The 15,991-nt window shown below is 45.6% G+C and overlaps 6 protein-coding genes across 6 annotated transcripts; 4 read left to right on the top strand and 2 right to left on the bottom strand.

Moving 5' to 3' along the window:
- Positions 1 to 172: 172 nt before the first annotated feature.
- Positions 173 to 1,823, top strand: LOC108657296 (mitochondrial tRNA-specific 2-thiouridylase 1). The gene is made up of 2 exons (XM_089265006.1): positions 173 to 1,040; positions 1,105 to 1,823. The coding sequence occupies exons 1-2, from the start codon at positions 381 to 383 to the stop codon at positions 1,585 to 1,587; spliced, it is 1,143 nt and encodes a 380-aa protein (XP_089121132.1). The 5' UTR covers positions 173 to 380; the 3' UTR covers positions 1,588 to 1,823.
- Positions 1,789 to 4,263, bottom strand: Cdc45 (cell division cycle protein 45). Its single transcript, XM_018109852.3, has 2 exons — positions 3,023 to 4,263; positions 1,789 to 2,957 (listed from the first exon to the last, which is right to left on the bottom strand). The coding sequence occupies exons 1-2, from the start codon at positions 3,949 to 3,951 to the stop codon at positions 2,141 to 2,143; spliced, it is 1,746 nt and encodes a 581-aa protein (XP_017965341.1). The 5' UTR covers positions 3,952 to 4,263; the 3' UTR covers positions 1,789 to 2,140.
- A 209-nt stretch (positions 4,264 to 4,472) lies between these two features.
- Positions 4,473 to 5,535, top strand: Rpp21 (ribonuclease P protein subunit Rpp21). Its single transcript, XM_018109861.3, has 2 exons — positions 4,473 to 4,799; positions 4,863 to 5,535. The coding sequence occupies exons 1-2, from the start codon at positions 4,630 to 4,632 to the stop codon at positions 5,275 to 5,277; spliced, it is 585 nt and encodes a 194-aa protein (XP_017965350.1). The 5' UTR covers positions 4,473 to 4,629; the 3' UTR covers positions 5,278 to 5,535.
- Positions 5,375 to 6,740, top strand: LOC108657295 (gamma-butyrobetaine dioxygenase). Its single transcript, XM_018109854.3, has 2 exons — positions 5,375 to 5,970; positions 6,037 to 6,740. Exons 1-2 carry the CDS (start codon positions 5,375 to 5,377, stop codon positions 6,668 to 6,670), a joined length of 1,230 nt encoding a protein of 409 aa, XP_017965343.1. The 3' UTR covers positions 6,671 to 6,740.
- Positions 6,741 to 6,802: 62 nt separating this feature from the next.
- Positions 6,803 to 12,352, top strand: su(w[a]) (suppressor of white-apricot). The gene is made up of 7 exons (XM_030388232.2): positions 6,803 to 7,400; positions 8,426 to 8,598; positions 9,410 to 9,621; positions 9,689 to 10,778; positions 10,840 to 11,094; positions 11,191 to 11,319; positions 11,377 to 12,352. The coding sequence occupies exons 1-7, from the start codon at positions 7,111 to 7,113 to the stop codon at positions 12,210 to 12,212; spliced, it is 2,985 nt and encodes a 994-aa protein (XP_030244092.1). The 5' UTR covers positions 6,803 to 7,110; the 3' UTR covers positions 12,213 to 12,352.
- A 230-nt stretch (positions 12,353 to 12,582) lies between these two features.
- Positions 12,583 to 14,014, bottom strand: Miox (Myo-inositol oxygenase). The gene is made up of 4 exons (XM_018109856.3): positions 13,855 to 14,014; positions 13,590 to 13,764; positions 12,954 to 13,530; positions 12,583 to 12,882 (listed from the first exon to the last, which is right to left on the bottom strand). Exons 1-4 carry the CDS (start codon positions 13,870 to 13,872, stop codon positions 12,774 to 12,776), a joined length of 879 nt encoding a protein of 292 aa, XP_017965345.1. The 5' UTR covers positions 13,873 to 14,014; the 3' UTR covers positions 12,583 to 12,773.
- Positions 14,015 to 15,991: the final 1,977 nt, after the last annotated feature.

Genomic DNA, 15,991 nt, shown 5'->3' with positions numbered 1-15,991 from the left:
CCTATGATAAATGTACGAATACGGAGCATTAACATGGTAAAGCAACATTAGTAGATGCAGCTGTATAATGAATTAAACTTAAAAAAAAAAAAAAATATTTTGTACAAATTATAGTGTTTAATAAGAGTTTCATCAATGTAAATAAATGGCATCAATAAATTTCAATTTATTTCATCCATATAGTTTTCTATACAATTTCAAATTTAAGAACAATTCGGGAACACCACAAATGAAAAACTAGCCTGCATTGTCGTTGGCATATATTGACTCCGAAAAATACTGCACTTCCCAAGCTGGTCACACTCGAAACAGCAACAGCCGAATGTAAAAATACGTTTGGAGTGAACAAAATAAACAGGTGGAATGCTGGATGTTTCATAATGATACGCAATGTTGTGGTGGGCATATCCGGGGGCGTGGATAGTGCAGTCAGCGCCCATTTGCTCAAGGAGCGAGGGTTTAATGTACTCGGCGTATTTATGCGCAACTGGGATGAGCACGATGAGGCCGGTCGCTGCAGTGGAGAGCAGGATTTAAGGGATGCGGAATGGGCTTGCCGGAAATTAAATATTGAACTACGCCAGGTCAATTATGTGAAGCAATATTGGACATCGGTATTTAGCCAGTTCTTGGACGACTATCAACAGGGCTTGACACCCAATCCGGACATATTGTGCAACAAGCATATCAAATTCGACCTGTTCCATCAGCACGCTCTTCAGACGCTTCAATACGATGCCGTAGCCACTGGCCATTATGCTCGCAATAGTCTGGGTGACTTTTTAGAGCATGCCGGCGGTCAGATAACGGATGATGTTCGCCTGCTCATACCCGCCGACACATTTAAGGATCAGACCTTCTTTCTAGCCGGCATAGCACAGGCGGCACTGCGACGTACAATGTTCCCGCTGGGTGGACTGAAGAAGACTGCCGTAAAGGAATTAGCGCGTCGCATCGGCCTGCAGCGGCTAGCCGAAAAGCGTGAAAGCACTGGCATTTGCTTCGTGGGCAAGCGCGACTTCAAGGCATTTATACGGGAGGTAAATACTTTTATACTCAAGTAATTCCATGCATTCACTCACAATTCCTATTCTCTGCAAATAGTATATTACCTCCAAGCCGGGCAACTTTGTGGACATCGATAGCGGCCGCATTGTGGGCACCCACGAGGGCGTTCACCAGTGGACCGTGGGTCAGCGCTGTCGTCTCAGTTCCTATCTGCAGCCGTACTTTGTGGCCCGCAAAGATGCAGCCAGCAATATCATTTATGTAGCCGCCGGCCATGAGCATCCCGCGCTGCACAGCACCCGCATTCACATTGATGCAGTCAATTGGCTGTGCAGCCGGGCACGGCAGCAGCTGGCCACTGAAGGTAGCCTGCGTTGCCGCTTCCGCTTCCAGCACACCAAGCCTCTCGTCGACTGCCAGCTGCGACCCTTCGAGGTGCAGCTGGATGCACCACTTCGCGCCATCACACCAGGTCAATACGCTGTCTTCTATGACGACGTGGCTTGCCTGGGAGCTGCGCGCATTCTGCATGGCGAACCGTTGCAGTGCCTGGAGCAGCAAGTGGCCATGGAGCGATAGTAGCTAAGTAGATAGTTAGATGATGTATAATATATATTTTATATGAATATATTTATATTTTATATGAATGTGTGCATATATTTACATAGATGGAATACAAAGCTTATAACTTTTGATAGGGTAACTGCCAGACGGAAGAGACGAAAATCTCGTCTGAGATTCAAGCAATACATATACATATAAATATAAGAAAACATCCAATTTGTATAGTAAACACATGTGCTATTATTATTATATATTTGTTGTCTGTTTTACACAATTTCAAATCGGATGCCACAAACGCATAGCTTAAGTCTATTTCCATATATTCAATTTGTAGGTCGGCTTAACATAGTTTACATAGTCTTATTGACAATCGATGTACAATTTTTATAATTATTTTCTATGAGTAGTCTTAAAGGCAATGTCGAACAGAATTGCTATGCTAGTAAAAAAAAAACAATTGTTTATAAATTAGATTATCTTAAATTAGTTCTGGTCTGGGGTTACGTTAGATGGATATACTGTCTTAGGGGCTAAACTAGGCTATATTTGTGGGGTGGCGCATTTGTGCCTAGGTCAGAAGCACGGTCAACGCATCTAGAAATCGGGTCAAGTCGCTCTGGCGCAGTTGCACAATGGACGGTTCAAAGAAATCTTGGAGTAGGTTCGTCTTGCTCTTCTGTGCCGCCTGATCGAAAGCCTTGCCGAAGAAGTTCTTTGGGGAATCCTCGCGCACCGGCGCAATGCCCACCAGCAGGCACATGCCCTGCGACGCATCCAGTGGACAGGTGGCAATCAGTGGCAGATCCGGAGCTTGACGCACTCTCGTCGTGGCCACATGGCCATGCAGCACGAATTTGGCCAGCAGCGCCAGTGCATATGGATACGAGAAGAACGCATGCTCCTCCTGCAGCACATAGTAAAAGAAGGAGCCAGTCGAGTGTACCTGATGCGCCTCCAGGCAGCTCTGCACCTGCCGGAAGATGGCAGCATGCAGCAGCTTGGCATTGTCGATGCCCACGTTGAGCAGCTGTTTGTGCTGGCGCGACAGTGCATCGGATGCCTCCATAAAGCAATCCTCTGGCGTCTTATGCTTCTTCACCGACTGCAGAATGGCCAGCAGCGCGTAGACATAGTCGGCCGCTGCATACCGACTACGATAGCCATAGCTGAGCGTAAAGGTGCCATAGACGATGTCGGGTATGCCATATTTTTCGGCCAGCTGCTCCACCATGGAGTAGAACTCTTTGCGCAAAATCAAGTCCATGGCGCTGTACGTTTGTCGCGCATGCACCAGCGGTAGGCCCATCTCGACCAGCAGCTCATGGAGACGCTTCTCACCCCTCAGGGTCCACAGCTTGAGCTTACAGGCGGAATAGCGAGAGTAGCTGGCAATCAAAATAATATTTAAGTCCAATCGAGGATTTTATGACTCTCTACTGGCTACACTTACCGCATGGACTCGGTTACCGTCCAGTGTCTGTAGAGCACCAGATGTAAGTCGTTCTCGAAGCTGATTTTCGATGCACTCATTGTGTTCTGATCGTTCGTCTTGTTGGTGAGGCGCGACACGTGCGACTGTATGTTCTCCAGCTCGAGTGTGTAGGCGGCGCTCTCGATCTTGCCCAGCAGCAGCTGCTCAGTGATGCCGACTATTGCCCACCAGAGCAGATCCATGTTGTCCTTGGACAGCTTCCAGGCCAGCTCAAAAATGTACAGCGCCGTCGATCGGCCATAATAGCTGAATTGTGTGTAGTCGAACATGATGCGATCCCGCTCCGATTCCCATTGACGTCTGGCTCTCTGGCGCAGAATGCGTTGCTCATGTTTCTGCATTCGGCTGAGCTTGGGAGCGCGTACCCTCTCGGAGCTATCGCCGTCGCCATTGCCGTCATCAGATTCGCCTGCGCCGCTATCACCATTCGCATCCTCATCCTCATCGTCGTCGTCCTCGTCGTCATCCTCACCGTCCGAATCGTAGAATATGCTGTCAAATCCTGGTATGTTTTCCTCCAGAGCTGGATCACCCAGAATGCATACCTGTCGATCGCTGTAGACATTGCAAACGTCCAGCGGTCGATGAGAGTCGCAGATGTAGAAGGTGACATCCTCCGCTGGCTGCAGCAGCTCCACAATGTCTACACATCCGCCGCAATTGATCAGCAGCACATACTTAACGTCGCTCTGGTGCTCCGAGTAGGCGCGCTTCAATCCCGTCACGCCCATTATGGGCACCACAGTGTAGAGCATGTGATCATATTTGAAGAGCGACTGCAGGATTTTGCTGGCGCAGATCGCGTCGACGTCATAGTTGACAATAATCAAAATACGCTTGCCTATCAGTTGTCTATAAAAGTCATTCTTCAAGTCCTGTATGAACATGTTTGCTGCGCGCACAATATACCCCCAGCGCGAGGCTTTAGTAACAAATCGATCGGTACAGAGACACAAAAAAAAAAAAAAAAAACTATAACAAATTATACAAATAAATAATTAAAAAGGCCGAATCGCTAAACGCGTCGGTGCTCAGCGGCGTTTCACTTAATTGCTGTTGCTTTTTCGGCTTTTAGTTGGCTTTTATTGCGCGTTGCATTTTGCTGAATTAGCTTTTGATCGCTCTTTCGCACAGAGTTTCGCATTCAGGTCTTTGTGGACTGCATGCCCCACAGCTGCGGGATCGAATTAAGGCGGGAAACTTACAGCTGTTCACTGTGTCTGCGAGCCCCTGTGAGTGGCAACTTCTTTTTGCGGGCTGCCACTTGTGGATGGCGTCTATAAGTTGTGAATTCACTATTTTGCATACTTGTCATAAAAATCAGTATTAACAAATAATTACACTTCAACATTATTAATATTCAATATTGTATATAATTATTGTTAAAAATGTATAAAAACGATTATTCTTATTGATCGATTAGTCAATACATCGAAAGTGACCACGATTAACAGTTCGAATATCTAATATCGTCTCGTGTGTACTAGGGTTAAATATTAAAATCGCTTCTTTTGAATAAAAAAATTAGCAGTTCAAAAGTTATATGAATTAAAGTTCATTCCGTCATGGGAAACAACAAGGCCAATCGAAAAACTTTGTCCCAGCAACACGTTTGCTCCAGAATGAATTTCTTGTACCAGGCGTCCAATTTAATGGCGCACAGCAACAACAACACGCTGGCCGCCTATTATGGCAAGCTTTGCCGCAACGTGGGCACCAAGGCGCTGATTAAGATGTGAGTTCCAAGCCGATATTGTGTATATATGATAGCTAATAACAGTTTCATTCTTAATTCTAGATCACCGGGAGTGAAACGCACGCTTTGCAGGCGCTGTTCCTTGCCGCTGCTACCGGGCATTAACACCACGTTAGAGATTGGGCAACAGCAGCCAACTCCCAAAGAAGTGGAGAGGCCAGCAACCAGTTCCAGTAAACGACGCCATCGCCGGTTGCGTGGGAAGCGCAACAAGTGCCACAAAGATGCGAACGCCGTTAATTCAGAAAAATCCGTACCCGCTGTCAGCATAGATGAGAAAACCCAGTTGAGTATGGAGTGCGGTCTGTGCGGTGCAAATCGTCGGTTTCATGTCGACACACGCAATGAGTGCTGGCCGGAACGTGCTGAGGCGATTGTCCATGTAATACAACTGGCCAATCAAACGGACTCAGATGGCAATAAGGGAGAGAGCGAAGTAATTCAAGAGCAGCGATAAGCGGATGACACGTGCAGCAACATTTGTTGATAAGCGATGAACACTATCACCCATCGGCTGTTCCTGGTTCATTGTTCACTCTTTAGTATTTGTCAACATGCTGAGTTGCAAGCATTTGATTGGTCCGCTGCTAACTCGACAATTTCAGCGCCATGCCAGCGGCATTACGGCCCAGCTGTTGGACCAGCGATACGTGGAGCTGGCGAAGGCCGATGGACAAAGGCTGAAGTACCCAAGCATTTGGCTGCGAGACAATTGTCAGTGCCCGGAATGCTTCCATGCAGAGACTAGAGCACGCAAAAGCCACTGGGAACGCGGTCCGCTGCACGTTCAGGCGAAACGCGTGAGCTATGACGAGAAGAGCCAACAGCTGATTGTCAACTGGGAGGATGCGCACAACTCCAGCTATGACTTGGAGTGGTTACAGGAGCGCGACTTTGGCCAGCAGTCGAGGCAACGATATCTAAATGAAGTCTACAAGCCGCCGGCTCAGCTCTGGGGCAAGTCACAGTTTGGCGAGGTGACACGCGAGTTTTCCTATGACGATGTGCTCAAGAAGGATACAGTTTTGCGCGACTGGCTCGAGGCATTGGCCGTCCAGGGCTTCGCGCTATTACGTGGTGCGCCCCACGATACGGAAGTCGCACGGCACCTGGCCGAACGCATAGGCCACATAAAGCGCACCACCTATGGGTATGAGTCTGCATTTCAATTCAATATTCCCTAAATCAATTGCAATCTGTTTGTTGTCTGTACAAGGGATGTGTTTGAGGTGAAGTCGAAGCCGAATGCTAAGAATTACGCGTATTTGATGACCCCGCTGCCGCTCCACACGGACATGCCCTACTATGAGTACAAAGCGGGCATCAATATTTTGCATACACTGGTTCAATCGTCGTCACCGGGTGGAGCCAATATGATGACCGATGGATTCTTCATTGCCGATAAGATGCGCCGCGAGCATCCAGACTATTACGAGATATTGCGCACCGTTCCGGTGAATTGGTTCGACATTGGACACGATGGTGACGCGGGCAAGCCGTTCCACAGCCTGTGGCGTGCGCCCGTCATCTGCTTGGACGTTGATGGCCAGTTTGCGCGGATCAATCAGAACACTACTAAGCGCGACAGTCGCTTTACTGTGCCGTTGGACCAGGCCATGTTGTGGTACGAGGCCTACGATAAGTTTCTTCAGCTGGCCCAAGCTGAAGCTGTGGAGTTCAAGACTCGTGCGGGCGATGTCTTTGTGTTTAACAATCTTCGCATGCTACACGGTCGTACTGCGTACGAAGACTCGCCAGACAATAAGCGGCATCTCATAGGAGCCTATGTCGACTGGGATATTATTTACTCAAAGTTACGTACCCTTAAGTTCCCAAATCCAAGGAATTAGACACCTTATTATGATTGAATGTTTAGTAAAATACTTCTTGATAAAATAAAGTTTTGTATTTCTTTATATGCATCTGACTATGAAAAGTTTCCATTGCTTGGCATTTCAGTATATTTTTAGATTTGAAAAGGAAAACCCGCTTTGACATAGCCCAAAAAATTTTATATCGATATCGATATTTCTCGGCCGTAAACATTTAGACCATTCTGTGCCATTGTAAAGAACTGCTTTGGAAACTATCGACACAGCGAATACATCGATATATTTCCATTTAACCCTTGTCTGGCACATGCATATCAACATCAACAAGAAAAACACATTTGGTGGCAAAAATAAAATGAAAATTGCAACAAATTAAAGTGCTTAAGCCAAATCGAAGTGGGAGTGCGTGTGTGTGTATATATCTATAAGTGTGTAGGCACGTTGCGAAATCAAAATAAATGATGCCCTACAATATGCGTGCCTGCGGCAGCAACGCAATGGTACGTGAGTACGCTGGCGGCAGCATCAATGGCATTCTGCGCAAAACGGGAGGCGTTGCAACAGCATCGGCAACAGCATTGGGCATGGGCCCAAATGGCGTGGCAGCCGATCCCCGCCAGCCCCCGTTGGAGCTGCTGGTGTTTGGCTACGCGTGCAAGATTTTTCGGGACGATGAGAAGGCGCGTGAGATGGATCATGGCAAACAGCTGATACCCTGGATGGGCGATGTAAATCTCAAAATAGACAGGTTAATAATTGTTGCCTGCCGGCGGCTCTCAGCTTATATATATCTAATATAATGCCACTATACAACCATACATATTCTACTTGTATGTGTGTATATATATATATACATATATGTATGTTACATCTGGATCCCATATGTTTATGTAGCAGAAGAGAGAAACACAACGACTGGCTCAGTTCACTAGCCGTCCATAACTATCATACTTACTCAACAATATACACACACCTAGTTATGAAGCAACCCACGACGGAAATAAGCGCGGCCCAACCGATACCCTGACAGAGACGCCGACCGAGACCCGAACCGTAGGGCTCCAACTGAACGAAAAATTGTGACAGCTGCTTCTCTTCTTGTTTCTTCGGTTAGAGTCCAGGACCCTTTTCGTAGACGACGACCTTTAGCCAAACTCTGAACGTATATAAATAATATATTGTAGTAGGAAGGGAGACCTGACTGACCTAGCCCTAGACCTTGCAACTGTAAAAGCTTTCTCATTGTAATAACAGCTCTTTTCAGTGCTTCTCAAACTGTAATATAATTTTAAACAAATTCTTGAACTGTAATCGTCAAACAATTAACTTTTTTTTAGCAACCGGAGCGGTATGTATGAAAGATTAAGACCTACCTAATAATTGATAAAATATATATATACATATACATAATTATAGACATTTAATTTAACCAATACCAATTTATTTAACAACTGTGTGAAGCAATTTGATCGAGATGCAAATTTCTTTTCGGTTCCGAAAGATCGACAGATCTTTTGATTTTTTGATTTGATTTCAACTGTGTCCTTGCGTGCGTGCGTGCGTGTGTGTATGTGTTTGTGCGTCTATGTATGCGTGTTTACGTGTGATTGAGAGTGATAAGCGCCTTCTCATCGATGTCGATGCTGTCAACTAACAACGTTCTTTTTCCCGTTTATATTTCTCTTATTCTTTTCTTTGGACACCCACCCACACGCATTCACACATACACGCACACACTTACACACACACATCTATATATATGTGTGTATATAGATATGACGTGCGTGGAGCGTTGTGCGATCTATCGACGTACGAGGCGCCACCCGGGGGCTACGGCAATCGTCTGGAATACCTGAGCGCCGACGAGCAGCGAGCGGAACAGCTGTGCGAAGAGGAGCGCTACCTGTTCCTGTACAACAACGAAGAAGAGCTACGGCTGCAGCAAGGTAAGTACAGCCTCCGGCATTGCGTATGCAAAGCTTACTCTCAATGCAAATTGAATGTACTACTATTTAAATTCTAAGTGCCAAGAAATACCGATATTTAAACGAAAAAAAGATCAAAATCAAGAAAAGAAAAAAAAAAAAAAACAAACAAACGACAAAAAAATCAAGACCTTAATTCAAGCCCAAAATATAAACAAGAATACGATCGAATAGAAAAATAGAAATCATATGAAAAGCAAGTAGCACCAATATTCAAAAAACCAACGACAACAGCCGCATCTAATGCGTATATCAACGTAAGTCTCGACCAATGCCTTGTGGGTGGTACCGCCGTGGTTCAGGTAAATAGCAACCACTTGACATTTAACAAATTAAACCATTTTTTACAGATTCCGCAACCTGGGACTCTACATCGCCCTCTATCTTTATAATAATAAGTTCCACTCTTTGGAGCCTCCATATACAAAAATTAAACTCTCAAAGAGAGCAAACAAAATGTGAAAGTCAAGAGCAAAAAAAAAAAAAAAAGCAGCATAAAAATAAGCTTTAAATCAAATGAAAAGCCCCCAAAACTCCAGAAACTCAATCTATGAATCTCATAAGTTTTTGACTCAGAGTATTCCGTTAATCTGCCCTAGTGGCTCGCGCTTTTTGATATTCACTGGTATTGTTGTACTAAAGTCACGACGTTGTCTTGTGTTTTCTTATTTTTGCCAACACTCATATGCTCATATTGCCACACTGACACACGCCGATACTCACGCACACACTCACACAACCGCAATCATCATGAACATACACTCACCTACAGAGGAGGATCTGAAGCGCCTGCAGCAGGAGACATCGGGCGGCAACTATAGCCAAGTAGACTTCCATTACGATGGCCAGTCCACATGCAGCTCATCCGGTGCTGACAATGCAACCTCGCCAACATCGGAGTCCTCGACACTCACTGAGGAATCCGAGTTGCCCTACACACTGCCACCCACTCTTCTCGTACCGCCCGCTCCGGGCATGCAGCTGGTAAGCCGGCAATAGTCGAATATGATTACATTATATATTCTAACTCATCTCTACCCTCATCGGACAGCCGGAGACAATGAAACAGCATGCGATTATTGAGAAGACGGCACGATTCATTGCCACCCAGGGCGCTCAGATGGAGATCCTAATTAAAGCCAAGCAGGCCAACAATGCACAGTTTGACTTCCTGTCGCAGGGCAGTCTGCTGCAGCCATATTATCGCCATCTGCTGGCCGCCATCAAGCAGGGCAAGTTCGCGGCTTCTGTGCAGACCCCACTGGACAAAGGCAACGGCACAAGCGACGCCAACGCGGCATCCGAAAGTCCGAAGCGCAGTCAGCAAGTTATTACGGTGCCCACCATCAAATACAAACCGTCGGCCAATTGCGCCTACACACAACTCATTAGCAAAATCAAAGGGGTGCCGCTTCAGACAGTTCTAGACGATGACGCCGCATCACAGCATTCCGCCGGAACTGCCTCTCCAACGCCCAGCGCCAAGTCAGAGTGCCACAGCCAAAGCAGCACTACCGCCACAGCATCCAATGGCGAGTTTACGCCTGTCCTGCTCCAGTACAATGGTAGCACATTTGCCCACGAAGCGGAGGAGGACAACGCCAACGATGCGCCGCCCAAGGTGGAGCTATTGAAGAACACCAGCGCACTGGCCCTAGCTCAAAACTACAGTTCGGACAGTGACGAAGAGGAGGATGAGAACGATGACACAGCTGAGCAACGGTCACAACGATCCACACAATCAGACGCTACGAGCAGCAGCAGCAGCACCACTACGACCAGCACCACTACAACGAGCGCCACTACGAAACCCGCTGCGGTGCTGGCACCACCACCGTTGCTAACTTTTCCAATGCCCGAAGAGACGCTGCGTCATATCATAGACAAGACGGCCACCTATGTCATTAAGAATGGCCGCCAGTTCGAGGAGACGTTGCGCACCAAGAGCGTCGAACGCTTCAGTTTCTTGCTTCCAGAGCACAAGTACTATGCGTATTATATGTACAAAATAACTGGCGACGTGGACGCCGCTTCCAAGGAGGAGAAGACTCGCAAGGCAGCTGCTGTGGCCGCTGCACTGATCAGCAAAAAAGGTCTGGGCGGCGGCACAGCTGCTGCTGCTGCCAGCACTAGTGAGAAGGGTGCGTATGTTGCTCTATATATATAGAAATCCATCTCATTTGCACAATTTCTCTCTTGCAGCGCACGTTAGCTTCGCTATACGTGCCCGAGATGAGAACACAGCCCTGCACCCGGCACTGCCGCAGGAAGTCAGCGATGAGGATGAGCAAAAGGCCAAATCGAGTGCCGAGCAAGTGCGGCCGGGCATGCCGGACAGCGTGCAACGTGCCATCAAGCAAGTGGAGACGCAGTTGCTAGCTAGAACGGGCGGGTCAAAAAGCGCAACAGCAGGCTTGGCAGCAACAACGCCATCTCCACTCAAAGAGCAACGTCAAGGTGTGTATGGGCTATCGAATCAATTAGAAAGAGATGGCGAGTAAAAGAGAGAGAGAGAGACACTGATTTGTGATTTAATTTCGTTCTCCACTACAGCTGAGGAGCGTGTAAAGGATAAGCTGGCGCAGATCGCGCGAGACAAGCTGAATGGCATGGTCTCGCGCGAGAAGCAACTGCAGCTGGAACGCAAGCGCAAGGCCATGGCATTTCTCAATCAAATTAAATGTGAGTTAGCAATAGAAAATGTAATACCCACGTCTATAACTCTGTGTTGGCATTTAGCTGAGGGCAGTGCCATTGGCAAGGCAATTGGATCGGATGCGACAGCTGCATCAAATAATGAATCGGTTGTGACAGCTGACAGCGTAAATACTGACTCCAACGACTCGGTACGCTCCATACCCATCACTTACTTTGGACCTGATGAGGATGACGACGACGATGACGAAAATGATGTCGGGGCGCAAAAGAGCTCGCGCATGCACGACGATGATGACGACGACGGGGATTTGGAGAAATACAATCTGCTAAACGATGATAGCACCAATACGTTCACCAGCAAGGCAGTGCCGACTGCTGCTGCAGCAACAGCGTCCGTTCTGCTTTCCGATGACGATGATGTGCAGCTGGTGTCATCATCATTGGGTGTGCGGCATCGTAAGACGGGCCGTCGGATTCGGATTCGGAGTCGGAGTCGGAGTCGCAGCAGGCGCAGCAGCAGCTCCACATCCCATGATGCTTCAGTGACCTCATCCAGCAGCAGTGCCAGCCGACGCAGTCGTAGTCGTAGCTTGCATCGGCAGCGGCACAGCCGCAAAGCTAGCTCCATAGCAAAACATAAACGTCGTCGACACAGTCGAAGTCGAAGTCGCAGTCGAAGTTGCAGTCACAGTCACAGTCGCAGTCACAGTCGCAGTCGCAGTTTGACGCGCAGTCGTAGTCGCAGTCGCAGTCGTAGCAGCAGCCATTCGGACTCACGTCGTCATCGTGATCATCATCATCGGGATAAGGAGGAAAGCGCATCGCGGCGAAGAAATCATCAGCGCCATCCGGCCAAAAAGAGTCACAAGCGGCACAAACGACGCCGACGCAGCAGCTGCGGCTCCGCTTCCCCATGAACTGTGTCATTGTCTTAAGTATACTAGGGTCTAAGTTCTAATGAGTGTACATTTCCTTCTTTTTTTTTAATGTTCAGCAATTGTTTTGATGGCGGTATTGGTCGTCAATAATAAAATTTGAGAGTAAGATAAAAACAAAATTGTTCACATGAGTTCAGATATTTTGCTAAGTTGGAGACTATCTTATTGGAAGGATAACCAAACATGGACTAAAGGGAAATGTGTTAAAGACTCTGGAGTTCTAAGTACTTGCTCGAGGTCTGTTGCATCATTTCGTTGATTATAAGTAAAGAAAAAGAAAAGTCCTCTAGGAAAAAATCTTTATATTATAATAGTTGTTCTATGCATATAGCTAACGTATGTATTTTTTGGAGATTAGTTATAGATACAATGCATTGCATTATCATAAGCAACATTCGTTGTAGATTTGGTATAGTATATGAAGGCTTTCTTATAATAGTAGTAGTAGGGGGAATTACAAAGTAGTTAATATAGTTAATAGTAATAGTAAACTGTATATATGTATATCTGATTGAATGTACACAATTTACAGGGACAGCTCTAAAACTCCAAGACGCCAGGCAAATATTTATCAATAAGTGTTTGGTAGTAGGGCCATAGAGCTTCAATATCGGGTACCACCTCACTCTTTGTGTAGAGATCGTAACGGCTGTGGGCAGAACAAATTTTACCAATATAGTAATGTATATATTAATAGCTTAATGTAACTATTCGACTCACTTGAAAATCAAGACCCATTTCCTGGTCTCTGCGTCCTTTGGCGCCTCCAGGTGCTTGTAGTCGCCGCCATTGTGCCAGGGATAGAACGAATGGAAGCGTATTATATTGCAGGCCACATCGGGCAACTTGGTCTTGTTGTGCTTGAGCACTGAGTACATGTACTCATCGTGGCCCCAGGACATGAGCAGATTGTCGATGCCACAGTTCGGCTCGTACATGCCGTACTCAGTGTTGTAGTTGGGATTGTCGCCATCGGGATTGCCCACAAAGCTATCGTTGCGATAGACAATGCTGTCGCCCCAGCGACAGCCCACCACAAAGGTGTCGCCCACAACGGCCCACTGGGGCTCATTGTAGAAGGCCATGATCTTGCCCAGGTCGTGGATCAGCGCCGTCAAGTGAAGCCAATCGTGTTCGGGGAACTCGGAGCGTGCCCTCTCGGCTGCCTGGAAGGCGTGTATGATATTGGGCAAATCCAAATCAGGATCGGACTCGTCCACCAAATCATTGAGCTTCTCCAATGCCTCACGCACCGTCATCTTAATGGTGTTGAACTTCAGCCAGTGCTCACGACGTCCTGTGCAAGGAAACAATGCTTGAATAATGACTTGCGATGCAGTTAAGGATCGCAATTACCCATAACGAAGTCCACAGTTTGGTTTAGGTGCATCTCACGGTAAGTGCGGCGCACGCGTTCCTTGAGCGGGTCCTCGGTATCGACGCTGTAGTCTCGAAACTGCGATGGACTCTTATCGGCAAATGTGGGCTCCGGCCGCAGCAGCTCCGAAGGATCCAGAAAGAAGATTTCATGCTAAGCAAGAACATAGAGAGAGAGAGAGAGAAAATGAGATAAAAGTATTTCAATAGAAGCAAACACTACTCCGATTCTAAGTTATACTACCTCTTTTAAGATTCTCATTTTCGAAACAATAGAAACTGCTCGAAAAACTAATAAAGTTCAAATTGTCGGCTCCAAGTACCGTACGGCTGGCCGAACAAGATGCTATTGAATCGCCAGCTAGTCCGGGCGCACACTTTTATAGATCACCGAGCTATATGTTGCTCTCATCTGGGGTACATACAGTACTTCTATGGTATACTATATGATTTATAGCACTTTTGTTGTTATTCAAAGCAAATACACTCACATAAATTTATATATACATATATATAATATATATACCTAATCAGTTATCAATGTGGGACCCCACTTAAATCATCGCCCATAGAAGTTGTGGCTGTAGGAAATACGTCTGATTCGGGCTCACTCAACGTTCCGGCTGCATGAAGTCCCGTAAGTGCATGCCCAAAGTTATATATCTGAAGCTCAAGTCTGAGCCATATCCGCGACTCGAGCATTGCCTTAACACGTGCTCGCTTATCTGTCTCTATATATATAGCATATATATAATTTATATATTTAATATTTATGTACATATATTATTTTGTATATACTATATTCAACTAAAGGCTGCACTTGACCGATAAGAATTTTAACTGGAGCAAGTGCAAGTCCGTTCAAATTGAAACCAATATATCAAATTTTATTACGCGAAACTGCTCTAAGCTTATTAACATAGTTTCTTTTGAGAAAGAGTTATATTACTTTTTGTGAACATTTATTCATATAATATATTATATATGTGAGTATTTATTATTTACGAAAATTCAATTTTTTGTTTATTTTTGTTGATTTCTAGTTTTATTGTTTGTTTGTCTGCCTTTAAATTACGTTGATTTTGAAATAAGCCTACGTCGTAATTTTTATTTTATGTCTAGTATAGATATGGTATGAGTTAGGAACTTTAGTTTAGTAGAGGTGAGACAATTGCATAAGGGCTTACAAGATTAGATAAGCCTGTTTAGCGTTAATTCCAATTTAATGGAATCTTCCAAGATCACTTTGACTTTGGGTAGTAAATCTATAAACTGATTAGCCGCTCACATTTTGTTGTTATTAGTCTATTATTTTTCATATCTAATTATTACGTTTTTAAATTTTTTAGTATTATCTCATAGACTATTTGGTGTAACTCTGAGATGTTCTGGTTTCGCTTGAAATGTATTTATTTAGTTTTGCTGTTATTATGAGCCTCGAATGCCATGGACTACGATAGCTTTTGGCCTTGAGCAAATCGCAGGCAAGGGCAAGCGCTCCAGATTCGAGCGTTCCGGCGTAACGCCGAAATCGCAATAATGCCGTCTAATCTGGGTACATCGTCATCGAACGCGAAATTAATGTGCCATCAAGGGGGGGATTGCCCAGAGAAAAGTTATCAGTCAGCCGAAGCGGCACACACCATATGAAATGACGTCGGTGTCCGTCTCCGGATTCTGTGCGTGATTCCGTGCTGTTCCACGGCCGGGCTGCCTGGGCGAGGGGCTCGTTGTTACCCTGCGACGCAGTACGACGCTGGCACGATTGTGATCATAAAAAAAGGTCAAGTTGTAACGATCGAGTGCTGGGCGTCAATAAATCTTATCAATTAATAGACACGTGCCCCCAGCCACCGAGTACACTAGACGACAGAATATCGTAACGAAATTATTAATTAAGCTCGAAATTAATATGAAACCAGAGTCAAATTCATAGTTTGAGAGAATAAATATTTATTTGTATTCATTTAATTAGTATAGTATTCAGTTCTCTTTAGAATGCCCATTTTCTTATCGTTTGTTGTGCTGTGTTGTTGCAAACAATACGAAGTGTGTCCGAGCAATATTAAATAGGTACATATTTGGGGTGTTGAAGTCAATGGAAATGTTTCATAATATTTGTATACGATGTTGTTGTCGTTCACCATTGAAACGCAACGGCACTGAATATAGATTGGGATGCAAACTCAAATAGCATCCATTAAACGCCCAAGTATGAATCGATCGACTGCAATAAGAGTATATTAATAGTAGTTGCTTATACCCTATAGATATTGTAAGTGGGATTTCAGAGTATAATACTCTGAAAGTAGAAAATGTATATAATAGGCAAAAGGAGGCGTTACGGGTTCTATAGAGTATTGATCCAATCTCATAAACCA

The sequence above is a fragment of the Drosophila navojoa genome, chromosome X, assembly GCF_054131105.1.
Source record: "Drosophila navojoa isolate 15081-1374.11 chromosome X, UAZ_NAV_1.0, whole genome shotgun sequence".
NCBI classification, from domain to species: Eukaryota; Metazoa; Arthropoda; class Insecta; order Diptera; family Drosophilidae; genus Drosophila; species Drosophila navojoa.
The sequence above is the reverse complement of the archived record's forward strand: the minus strand, read 5'-3'. Positions and strand labels throughout refer to the sequence as shown.

What these genes read in the sequence shown, in the direction of transcription:
- Rpp21 (XM_018109861.3), top strand. Translation starts at nt 4,630, where the DNA reads ATGGGAAACAACAAGGCCAATCGAAAAACTTTGTCCCAGCAACACGTT. An exon ending in ACCAAGGCGCTGATTAAGAT is followed by an intron (nt 4,800 to 4,862) that starts GTGAGTTCCAAG and finishes TCTTAATTCTAG; the next exon opens with ATCACCGGGAGTGAAACGCA.
- Cdc45 (XM_018109852.3), bottom strand. Translation starts at nt 3,951, where the DNA reads ATGTTCATACAGGACTTGAAGAATGACTTTTATAGACAACTGATAGGC. An exon ending in ACGGTAACCGAGTCCATGCG is followed by an intron (nt 2,958 to 3,022) that starts GTAAGTGTAGCC and finishes TTTGATTGCCAG; the next exon opens with CTACTCTCGCTATTCCGCCT.
- LOC108657296 (XM_089265006.1), top strand. Translation starts at nt 381, where the DNA reads ATGATACGCAATGTTGTGGTGGGCATATCCGGGGGCGTGGATAGTGCA. An exon ending in TCAAGGCATTTATACGGGAG is followed by an intron (nt 1,041 to 1,104) that starts GTAAATACTTTT and finishes CTCTGCAAATAG; the next exon opens with TATATTACCTCCAAGCCGGG.
- Miox (XM_018109856.3), bottom strand. An exon ending in AACTGTGGACTTCGTTATGG is followed by an intron (nt 13,531 to 13,589) that starts GTAATTGCGATC and finishes TTCCTTGCACAG; the next exon opens with GACGTCGTGAGCACTGGCTG. An exon ending in AAATGGGTCTTGATTTTCAA is followed by an intron (nt 12,883 to 12,953) that starts GTGAGTCGAATA and finishes TTCTGCCCACAG; the next exon opens with CCGTTACGATCTCTACACAA.
- LOC108657295 (XM_018109854.3), top strand. Translation starts at nt 5,375, where the DNA reads ATGCTGAGTTGCAAGCATTTGATTGGTCCGCTGCTAACTCGACAATTT. An exon ending in ATAAAGCGCACCACCTATGG is followed by an intron (nt 5,971 to 6,036) that starts GTATGAGTCTGC and finishes TGTCTGTACAAG; the next exon opens with GGATGTGTTTGAGGTGAAGT.